The sequence below is a fragment of the Plasmodium knowlesi genome (genome assembly GCF_000006355.2).
Source record: "Plasmodium knowlesi strain H genome assembly, chromosome: 7".
Taxonomy (NCBI): domain Eukaryota; phylum Apicomplexa; class Aconoidasida; order Haemosporida; family Plasmodiidae; genus Plasmodium; species Plasmodium knowlesi.
In genome coordinates, this window is record NC_011908.2 from 98651 (window position 1) to 110520 (window position 11870).

The 11870-nt window shown below is 37.1% G+C and overlaps 3 protein-coding genes across 3 annotated transcripts; 1 reads left to right on the top strand and 2 right to left on the bottom strand.

Annotated features, from left to right (window-relative positions):
• Positions 1 to 28: 28 nt before the first annotated feature.
• Positions 29 to 1273, bottom strand: PKNH_0701700 (uncharacterized protein; the record flags this gene model as incomplete). Its single annotated transcript, XM_002258275.1, has 1 exon — positions 29 to 1273. The coding sequence occupies one exon, from the start codon at positions 1271 to 1273 to the stop codon at positions 29 to 31; it is 1245 nt and encodes a 414-aa protein (XP_002258311.1).
• Positions 1274 to 3019: 1746 nt separating this feature from the next.
• PKNH_0701800 (AP-4 complex subunit epsilon, putative) lies at positions 3020 to 8109 on the bottom strand (the record flags this gene model as incomplete). Its single annotated transcript, XM_002258276.2, has 6 exons — positions 3020 to 3068; positions 3261 to 3400; positions 3708 to 3803; positions 4126 to 7611; positions 7810 to 7881; positions 8029 to 8109. The coding sequence occupies 6 exons, from the start codon at positions 8107 to 8109 to the stop codon at positions 3020 to 3022; spliced, it is 3924 nt and encodes a 1307-aa protein (XP_002258312.2).
• Positions 8110 to 10508: 2399 nt separating this feature from the next.
• Positions 10509 to 11585, top strand: PKNH_0701900 (PH domain-containing protein, putative; the record flags this gene model as incomplete). The annotated part of the gene is made up of 2 exons (XM_002258277.1): positions 10509 to 11311; positions 11480 to 11585. 2 exons carry the CDS (start codon positions 10509 to 10511, stop codon positions 11583 to 11585), a joined length of 909 nt encoding a protein of 302 aa, XP_002258313.1.
• Between the last annotated feature and the right edge of the window lie 285 nt (positions 11586 to 11870).

An 11870-nucleotide genomic window follows, 5' to 3' on the forward strand; every position in this document is an offset into this window, starting at 1 on the left:
TTGTTGTACGCATTTTTCTTAATATCCGTTACATGCAGTCCGCTTCTTCACACTCCCTTTTTTCCAAGTTTTTGTTCTCATTTTTTGGGGCCTGCACACTCGAAATTGCTTTCTCCTTTTCGTCCTCTGGCTTGGCCTTGTTGGTCTCGTCAAGCTGCAATTTGTTCAACTCCACATGAAGCGATTTTTCCACATTATCCAAATTATCCTCGTGGTCCGATTTGTTTCCCTCCTCACTCCTCGTCACGTCTGAATCTTCCTTATCATCATGGTCGTCATGGTCACTGTTGTCGTGATGGTCACTGTTGTCGTCGTCGTCATCGAAGTCGTCTTCCTCCTCCTCGTCGGAAAAAATAATTTCGTCATCCGTCAAAAGGCGCTCCATCTCAATTTGCTTCCTCCTTTCCTCCTCCAGCCTCATCTGTTCACATGCCTCTTCCCTCAATTTGTCCAAATCGATATTCGTCATATCTACTTTTAACGAAGCTTCAATAATGTTTAAAAAAAAGTCACCAATTTTATGGGCGTCCGATTTTTTATAATCATTAGGGAAAAGTTTCTGGTCTAATCGCAACAGCGCTAGAAGCTTAGAAACGTCATTTGTATTCATAATTTCTTGTTCCAAAGTTCTGCACAAAGCAATACTATATTTGAAGAGAAATATTTCTCCTTGTTTCAACAAGTGCTCGAAAAATAGCATAAGCGATTCGAATGTCAAGACATGCACATTGAGACCAATGAACCACTTAGAAACAAAGGCTTCAGGTGTTATCAAGTTTTTTATATGTTCATATAAATTTGGATGGAAATGATTTAAGATACTTAAAAACACACGAGAATCCCTCACGTATGCTTTGGGCATTGCCTTAAAATACCCTGGTAAATAATATCTGTGTAAACCGGTAATAATTTTTACCACTTCCCTTGGTTCTAAGAAAAGCAATAAAAATGAAGAGATAAATGATATGCCTTGGTGGTAATCATTCGTTATTGGATAAATTGATTGCAACACTTCTATCAGTAGGGACCGATTTTCTTCCTTGTTAAATGTTCTTTCGGCGTCTAATTTTATTATCCTCAAAATCTCTTTATCACTACAATCTTCTCGAATTTCCACATTGATTTCCTCTTTAATGTAACTTAACATTATTTTGTAGAAATGTTCTGCACGCTTGCAAACATATTCACAGTTCTCCTTATTAATGTAATTTCCATTTCTCTTCAGAATAGGTGCGTCCTTCTCCTCATCCCAGAAATTTTTGCCCACGATCATTTTGCCCCAGATATTATGCTTATTCCTGCTGAGCGGGTATAAACTATATCGTTTTCCGAAGGTCCAGGCCTTTATGTGGGATTTTACAAGTCGTTAAACTATATCAGCCTTCCGACTTGATTTCGCAAACGGGTGACTAACTCCTGTGTACATGTATACTTTATCTGCTACTTTTCCTTCCCTTTCTATGCCCGTTTTTTTTTTTTTTTTGCTGTATTTTTCTCTTCCTTTTCTCCCCTTTCCTTTCGTTCCCTTGCATTCTTTGGGCTCACTTTTCTTCACCCGTTTTTGCCCTTTCACCTTTACTTACATTCAGCTTTGCTCACTTCTTCCCTAATTTGAAAGTAAACCACGGGGAGGGAATGAAGAAAAAAAAACGAAAAAAAAAAAAAAAAAAAGGTTTTCTTTATAAACAACCTTGCGGACATGAATATTCTCAATTAAACAATGTTCAATACGCATATGAAAACCTTCGGTACACTTTTTCTTTATTTTCTTACCCTCAACGAATTCACCAAAAGTGAAAGCGCGCAAGCCGCGGAAATGGTATGTGCGCAAGAAAATGCGAATATCTCATCATACGTGTACACGCATGTAAAAATGTATTTGTACGTACATTTCTTCATGTACCATGTGGAATTATCATTTTCCCCCTTTTCAAGCTTAACTTTTTAACCTTTCATTTTTTTTTTTTTTTTTTTTTTTTTTTTTTTCTCACAATTTTAAGTGAAAAGGGATTGCAACTTCGAGCTTTTAATTTAAGAAGAAAAAAAGGACGTTTCTTAAATGGGGAATTAAAAAAAAAAAAAAAAAAAAAAAAAATCACCCGATCACGTGTATTATTTTATACTCTTTTTAATTCACGAAAAGGTATGCTGTGAGCCCTGCTAAAATTGTGCCCAAGCATATATATATATAGCTAGTTGCAAATATGAGATGTACATAAATTGATTTCTGAAAATTATTGAGGGGGGGAAAATGGAAATCGGAGAAACCAAAATGTACACGCACCAAATGTACTTACAAATGTGCCATATTTCGGCGTATTTTTCTGCGTAAAATGAACAGAGGAAATCCTCTAGCGACGCTATTTTTGGACCTACACATTTGTAAGTTGTACTAACTTGTTATTTTCTTCACCAAAGTCGATCCCCTATTTTCTGTGTACAACGGCACGTACAATTTTTTTTACAGAAATGTACATACTTTCACGGGTGAATGAATGTATATGAATGCCACACCTTTGGCGTGATAGGTTCAACAAGCAGTTTTTCATTTTTTTCACCTTCATTTTTACTTGCTTTGTTTCCATTGTTATACACCATGCTATTTTTTTTCGAAAAAATTAAGACTGATAAATTAAAAAAAATGTTCACTGGGTTTAGTTCATTTTAAAAAGGAACACGCATATTGCATGCATACATTTGCGTAAGTGCCAAGTGCAAATAGCTTCCAAAGACGGGTCAGTTACGTGCCCGAATCACACTTGTTGTATACGAAAATGCTATGCTTATCACAGGAGGTAAAACAGCATAAACACATCTCACTAAAACAAAATGCGCACACATAAAATGCTGATACCGCTAAATAATTTAACAAAAAAAAAAAAAAATCGCACAACAGGGGAGTATACAAAAGTGCGTACAAGTCTACTCTACATGCATACATAAGCGCACACCCGTATACTAGTGCACTCCTACATCCCAACTCATACGTATGACAAAAACTCATACGTATGACAAAAACTCACACGTGAAACAAATTTCTCAGAATGTCGAAGACGCTGTCAATTATGCTGAAGGGAGGGGGAAAAAAAAAAAAAAATAGTAAAATAAAATAATAATATCAAAATTGAGTAGCTTTTAACCTCCTCACTGTTCAAACGGGAAAAATTATTATCCATGAGCGCGAAAAAGGAAAACGCAGCAAACATATACATTCGCAAAAACTGCTTAGTCATAGAGTTATGCTTCACATGGTGTCTTACCTGATTTCAGCGGACTTCACTAAAAAAACCAATTTGTTTTCCTCTATTTTGATTTTTACCAACACTTTGTTGCTGCTATAAATGCAGGACATTAGGGCTTCCTTTTTACTGACTTCCACCACGTTCGCGTTCAGGTTGTTCTGCAAAAGGGTGAAAAAGTGCGACGCACAAATTATCGCGCATATATGTCCACCTAAATATCGCGTAGCGTGTAAATTAAAAAAAAAAAAAAAAAAAAAAAAAAAGAACAAAACAAAACAAAACAAAACAAAACAAAACAAAACAAAACAAAACAAAAACAAAACAAAACAAAAACAAAACAAAACAAAACAAAACAGAATAAAAGACACATATATGCAAAATGCCCAACTGCGCCCAGCCACTGTAAAACGAACACAAAGAAGGAGCAGCAAAGTCTTCTACAGCCCCGATGGCCAAACACCCTACCTCAATTTTTTTAATTATCTGAAATATGCTTAACGTTGTCGAATTTAAAAAAACGGCCTTCTTTTGACTGCTGATGCTGTTCCACAGATTTTTGTCCTAAAAAAAAAAAAAAAATTAGAATGATGCAAAAATAGGGGGCGCACAAGACGCAGTAAAATGGTACAATTTTTCGAAAAAAAAAAAAGACCAAATACATAATAAGGAAGCATGTTGAAGGTCAGCAGTACATAAGGGAAAAGAAGATATTTTTCAACTCTCTTTCTAAATATGATAGTTGAGAAAAATGACCACAACATGTAGTGAATAAATGGACTCTCCTTTTTTTTTTTTTTTGCATTTTTCTCCCATCATAAGGATCCAGCCCCTCTTAACATATAGTGGCTGTGGGGGGCAATTACAAGATATTTCGAAGGTATACCTCCTCTTTACAGCTCCTATTTTCCTCTTCTTCCTCCTCCATGAAGTCCCTTTTAGCAGAAGGTTCGTTCAAATCTAGCATATCAAATGCATATTTGGATTTTCTCATTTCATCCAATTTGTTTGAACAGTTTTCCAAAGGATTCGATGAAGAGTTTTTCTTTTCCATCTGTTGACTGCTCGATTCAACAGATTCTCTTTGGAATTTCCTTGAATTTCTTCTCTCAAGAAAGTGTATTCCCTTTTCATCAGTCCTGCTTTCATGAGACTTGGAATAAAAATAATTCCTATTGGATAATAATGAGTGATTTTTTTTACTTGAAAAACTGGAAGAGTAATTATTTCTTGAATAGTCAACTGAAGAATTGTTTGATATTAGACCATTAAAAAGAGCAGCCGCCATTTTTTCCTTCTCTGTTAGCTCGTTATGTGTTACAGTTGCATTGTTATTTGAGTGGGCCCTTTCTTGTTTGTAAAAAGGGCTGTTATTGTTATTGTTTTCACGGTCGTTCTTGTAATCCCCTAAGTTGTGTATATCCCTTTCGTCAAACCTTTCGTAATTCTGATCGTAGTAGTCTCCCAAGCCATCCATTCTTTTTTCATCCTCTCTTCCGTCACTAGCTGCTTCGTCATTGCCTCCTTCATTTTCCACTGTTCCATCGTCATCATCATTATCATTATCATCATCATCATCACTATCGTCGTCATCATCTTCATCATCGTCTTCCTCTTCATCGTCGTTGTCATCCTCCCCATCATCGTCCTCATCATCATCGTCTTTTCTCCCCTGTCCACCATATTTGCTATCATAAAAAAGTTCATCATTCTTCTGTTCATCATTGTTCTGTTCACCTTCTTCCGGTTCAATTTCTCCCTGCATGTTACTAAATTTATGAAGCCCCTTTTGCCCCTCCTCTTTGCTCATTTTATTTCTATTCGCATTTTCATGGCTACCTTCCAACTGATAGGTTGCTTGGTTGTCCTTTTTTTTCTTCTTCTTTTTCTTTTTCTTGCCATTTTTCTGGGCATTTTTCTGCGCATTTCTCTCATTATTATTCTTTCCTCCGACTTTGCACGCTTCCTTTGTCCATTTTTTGGGGCCCACCACATTAAGCTTAAATGTTCTTTCCCTCTCTTTCGTGTTAGAGGTTCTATCCTCTAACGAAATGTGCTCTGGCGAGTCATACTTGTAATTCCTTTCATACGCGGAGCCGCTGTTGGACGTATGGAAGGTATCAATATGTATTCTGTTATTGATCGGTAATTCATATGGTGTGAAATTGAGCACGGGAATGCTGTTCTTGGCTGATTCGAAGTTAGTTTCCGTTTCCCTTAACTCCTTCTTTATGTAAGCCTTCCCTCCACTTGCCAAATATTTATCCACGAAGGGATTTAAGAAGGACAGATTTTCATCCATGATCATTTTCTGTTTACTCGATATTGAAAATACATTTTTAATTAAGGTCGGGTTATTTAAAATGGAGCTATATTCATAACACCTCTGCTGCATGTCTGTGAGTTTGCTGTTTTTGTATTTCTCAATTAACTTCTTCGCAACCACATGGTCTGTTACATTGTTGAAACAACACAGTTTAAAGATGGCTGTAATTATGCAGGACTTTACTCTATCTGGGTTGTTAAAAGTTTTCTCCAGACACTCACATAGCAAATCAATGATGTCTTCAGTTGTGTAATTTTCTATATCGCACAGGTAGCTATACTCTCCTAATACCCAGCAAATAATTTGCATCAAAATGAAGGGAATATTTTCGTTATTTTCCAGCATGGTTATATAAGTATTCACAGCATACTTCCTCAAATTGTACACATCATCATTTATTTTCTTTTTTCCTTTCAATTCGTTTTGATCCTTTTTTCGATTGGATTCTCCACTAATGTGGTTCTCACCAGTATGATTATCATCTCTTCCATATCCCCCACTATTTCCATCCTTCCTTATCTCCCCCCACACGTGTACCTTCCCACTATCATCAAGTGCCACACTTACATCTTTTTCCCCTAAGTCATAATTTCCAGAAATGGGCTTACCACCTGGATGGCTGCTAACTCCTTCTTCCTCATCGGGGGGTGAGGGATCACTGATGATCTCTCCCTTATTGTCCATCTCTGCAATGTTTAAATAAGTCGTATTTGCTCTCTCTCCTTCTTTTGCATAAGGTACATTACTGTTGTCGAGATTGTCATCCCCACAATTAACCTCTTCATTCAGTTCGCTGCGAACCAAATCGTCACCGGAATCCGAATCCAAACACATGGAGCTGTCTTTCAAAAGCTTAATAAGGGAGTAGGAATAACTCTCATCGAGTAATTCACCCACGGATAGAAACAAAGAGTTGATGGTATTTAAAAACCAAATGTCGTCTGGAGTGTACCTTTCAATTAACTGAATTATTTTGCATGCCAAGTCATGCTTAAAATGAATGTCTAGCGAATTCTCCACGTGAAATAAAAGTTTATCCACAATGACCTTAACATTTAGTGGGTTAGTCATTTGGTACAATAAATCTAACGTTTTCATTTTTAACGTTTCGTCTTTGTCTTCCAAACAATCTACCACAGCTAGCTGGTGCTTCGATGCATACATAGGGTTAATCTTCACAATCAGGGCTAGTCCCGTAACACCGACGTATTTGAGATTATGATTATCTGATGAAATAAATCTTGATATGGACAGAGATGCCAATTCTAGCAAATGATGAGATGGGTATATAGTAGCAATCGTTTTTACACACTCATATATAATAGCATAACCGACATTTATTCCAAAGTCAGCTCTCTGCATCGTCTTCTGTAGCACTTCATACATCTGTTCTGATATTTTCTTATTTGAGTATCCCAGAATTCTAAAAATGGCTAGTATTTTAATTTGAATCCACGGTGCCGGAATCCTATGGTAATCATAATCCTTGGGCAACTTATTTTCACATATCTGCTTCAGAATAGAAACTAAGTATGGTACTAACTTTATACAATAAGTAATATCATTCTTGGCAATACAAAAAATTAAATTTAATGATGCACCCATGACGGAAGGGTCGACATCGCACAATAGCTTCTTCAAGAAGAGATCAATTTCTTTTATCAAGGATGGATCAATTAAATACATTTTATGTAATAACATACAAACTTTCTTTCTTATCAATTCATTTTTATGATTTAATAAATTTTTTATAATTGGGAATATCGCCGGAATCATTTCGCTGTTTAATAATTTACACACACAATTTAGCGCTGCCCATATTTCCAAATGGTTGTCGCTTTTTAAATCCTTCTGTATTGTGTTAATTAGCAGTAGCATTAATTCATGATCTTTATTTAGGAACAAATTACACGACAAGTAACCAGTCCTCTTGCACAAAATGTTTTTCTCGTGTGCCAACTTAACTGCATGGATATATGCGAAGGACGCGTCATGCCCTAGCATTTCGATGTAAATCGCCCTTATCAGGTATTCCTTTATCTGTTTCTGAAAGGGGGGTGGGGAAAAGAAAAATAACAAATATGTCCAGAGGGTATACACGCGTATAAATGTATCTCTCATTAGCTATCTCTACAAAGAAGCACATCGCACAACCCTCTCCTGTGGGAATTGACACAACCATCATGTGGTCCGTGGCTCGTCTAGCATTGCTTAATCCCTCCACATGTTCGCACGAAAACCTACTACTGACGCACTCGGATCGGCAAACCTTGACTTCAGCAAAACGATTTCATTGCATATGATTCTGTCTTCCTCCTTCGCAAGGGAAAAAAAAAGAAGCACGGGAATGCGTACATGTGTATACACACATATGTGTGTGCTATATGTGTGCATATTTGCATGTTTGCATGTTTTCCTCCCCAGGGGGCAAAACCTCCTTACATTTGGAACTTCACAACTTACCTGCTTCGAACGGGCCTCCCCGATCGATTTTGCTAAGTCGAAAAACTCCTTGGATAGACATGATCCCGTGAACCCAAGCATCTTATATATTCATTTAACTTTTGCTTTCTTCTACAATTATCTCCGTCTATATGTCGCATATATCACCAGATTATCCCCCTTACCCTTCAATATCCTATATTGGGTACTTTGCCCAAGCAGTCTTACGAATGAAAAGAGAAATGAATATGAGTATACCTATTACGCCTGCGGAGTGAACCCTTCCAATGGTAGCAACTGTTTCGGCGAATTTATAAAATTCAGGATGAGTTCTTAAAATTCGATATGTTGAAGGAGGAAACAAATACAAATAAATTTTAATTACATCATTTTTCTGCTCAGCGGTTCTGTGGAAGGTGATATTGTGGATGCATAGATCGTTGCGAGATTTTCCACTGTGTTAGGATAAGGGGAAGGAGCGTGTAAAATAGGGCCAACTTTATAGGGGATAATCACACACGGGCTAACCACAGAATTATAAACGGATAAGCACCGGGCACGCATAAACCTATTTTCATACACGCGCGTCGCTACGAACGTATTGCTTTAGGTCAGACTGGATAAGGTATCCCTGCATAAGTACTGATTTGAACGGGTGTACATCTTTTAACGCTTAGATACGCAATGTTGTAATACAAAACGGCGCGTTTACAAATTATCATATCAGTGGAATACCCAGTCATCTACTAACCCACTTGATGTAACTCCTCTCCCATGTAATATTTTTATATTGAAAATGTTGAAGAGGCATGTTGCTTGATCGCATAAAACGGGAGTGCACAAATTACATACAAATAAAAAAAAAAAAAAAAATGCATATCTCGTGTATAATAATTGATAAGCGTACTTGCCCCAGAAAAATAAGCAAAGGCAAAAAATTGGAAATCTGGCAGAAAAAATTGCCAAGGTAAGGATAAGGCATATATTTGCTCTTCGTGCGGAAAGCCTGTGCGACATATGCAGCATGATCGATGCGGTTGGTGGGCACTCGCATCTCATAATTACTTTTAAATTGAAGGAGGAAAAAAAAAAAAAAAACACACATTTAATAATTATCATATTTATGCCTTAAAAAAAGTGATAACCCTTTTCTCAGCACATTTTCTTTTTTTCATCACATTTAAACCACTGCAACGTTTTAGCCAATTTGAAAAGCGCAATTCGCACAAATTGCACATGTAGTTGTGTTTTTTTTTTTTTTTTTTTTTATGTATTGAAAAAATTTTAAAGATAAAAAGCGAGGTGGATAGGCCTTCGGGGATTTTCCTTTTCTGCGCTATATGGGCAAATTGTGGTGAGTCCATCGAAAGAGCAGGAGAAAAATATGCACACAGGAAGGGCTCCACAAAATGCACGTGAAAAGGGCGAATGAGAAGCTACATGGCCAGTTACACGCCCATTCGAGTAGTACCTATTACACCATACCTAACAGTTACAGCATGACTTCAATCCTTCCTCTAATGAAAAAATAATTATAACCGTAAGTATTCTTCTAAAATTGGGGTACAACCGATTAGACAACGCTCACTCTGCATCGTGAAAGGAATAGTTTACGGCACGCTGTTTTAGGGGCATATCGTCTAAAGCACATTTTCCATTTAACCAGCGTATAAGTTCCACGCCAACGCAGCCTTAAATTTGCAAACCCTGCGATAATGCGCAATGTAGCCTTAAAATTACTAACCTAAGCAATGATATTAAATATGGGAAAGCACAGTGTGTAGCTGGCGTGTGAATACACCTTCTGTTGTTTACTTTGAGAAGAAATGAGCACGTGGATCTGTTACCCCAGCGCAATGTTGTAAATTTTGCATTCGTTCTGCAGTCCGTTTTGTAGTCCCCTTTGCACTGCGTGTTGAACCGCGCGCTGCAACATGTTCTGTAGTTATTGACTGGACGCAAGGAAACGTACTGCCTTATGTTCGCTCCACAGCTAAGTCACAAAATTGAGTCTTCCCTTCCACGCATAATTTCACGTTACCACATGTTCCATCACAACATTTTATGTACACCCTCCCTGTGGAATTTTTTTTTGTTCCAACTGGGCACAGCCATGTATGTACACACAAATGTATACCCCCCGTCTAGAATGCATAACTTCAAATTAAGGAACAAAAAAAAAAAAAAAAAAAAAAAAAAAAAAAAAAAAAAAAGTAAAATAAAAAACTCCCACACAATTAAACGAACATTACAAGGGTTTACCCCCATTTCCTCCACCAATTTGTTCTTACCAAAATTAGCTGAAATTTCCTCCTTGTTAAAAAGTTACCATAAAAATCGTTTCTGAATAACTAAGCATTACTAAATTGATGCAGTGTCGTTAAACTCTTTTGCACCTATGTCCAACTGGTATCTCTCACGCCACATTTCACGAAAAACACGCCACTTTTGGCATATTACCCACACTGTCTACTCCCCTTCTTTTACCAACCGAGCCAAGCATGCATTCGATAAAATGGGCCCTTCCCATCCTTCTACTAAATGTCTTACTGAGTAAATGCGCCCCCGTATTCTTTAACAAAAATCTGGATAAATGGACAAAGGAACTTTTGAGGGTTTCAAAAAATGAATACAGCAATTTGGACGAAGCGAAAAGTTTTTCTAATAGAAAATATTGCGGTCAATCCCTTAAGCATTTGGCAGGGTTAATCTTAGACAAAACGGATAAAGAAGGCAAGCTGATCATTGAAGGGTCTATAGTTTCTAATAAGCTAATTTTAAAATTAGGAAATATAAAGGAAAAAGAAATAAGCATAAACGATATACTTCTGCCAATAGAAACATTATCTAGCAAATGTATTAACATACGACAGGGAAAAAAAAAGGATGATTCTACCATTCTCTGTTTAGCTAGTAAAGTCCTCAGGAACTTCTGGGTTAACTCTATAACTGATGCTGTTTTATGCAAAATCACAAAAAATAGGGGAAAACTACCACAGTATAATTATGCCCAGGGGGAGAAAGACAAAGAGGAAAAGCAAAATGAAAAGGAGGAGGAAGCAGACGATGAGGATGAAGAGGCAGATGTGAATCAGGGGGGCAAACAAAATGAATCACTAAAAAAGAAAGCAAATACTCAACAGAAGGAACAAAAGCTAGCTATGAAAAAAATTATCAAAGAAGAATTCGATGAAGAACAGGAAAATGAACCCAAGGGACTAAAAGTGCGAATTGCCAAAAGTAAATTCGGAAGCCCACAAGTAAAAATCAACGGAAAAAGTGTCGACGAAGTTCAAAAGAACGGGTAACAAATATATATATATATATGTGCATCTCTGTACGTCTATTTGTCCTTATATTCACCTGTGTACATTTTTGCCAAAATAAGGTACCCCAAATATAGTGCGTAAGCACTGTGGCAACATCTTTCCAACAGTGTGCCTACTCCATGTTGCTTCAATTTTATCTCTAGGTCTGAGAAAGGGAAGGACGAAACGGAAGAAACGGAAAACCAAAGCAGGGATGAGTCTATCGAATCGGATGAAACTACTGATGAAGGAGATGTGGAAACAGAATGAAGGGGGAAAGGAGCCCCTCCCCATCTTTCTTCAGACTTTCCCTTATTCCACTTTGGTACAGTTTAAATTTTGTACTCTCATTAGCGTGTCCGGCTCGTATGAAAAAATAGTCCAATATACGTTACATGCATTATGATGCCAAGAGAGTTGTTTCTTTATATACCTTTTAAATACACCTGCCCGCGAAACTGCGTGAAATGTTTAGTGTTCTTCCGTTTGGCTATTTCGAACGGAATTTGTCATCTCGGAAGGTGCAAAATGAAGAATGTCTTGTTTGTGCGTTTG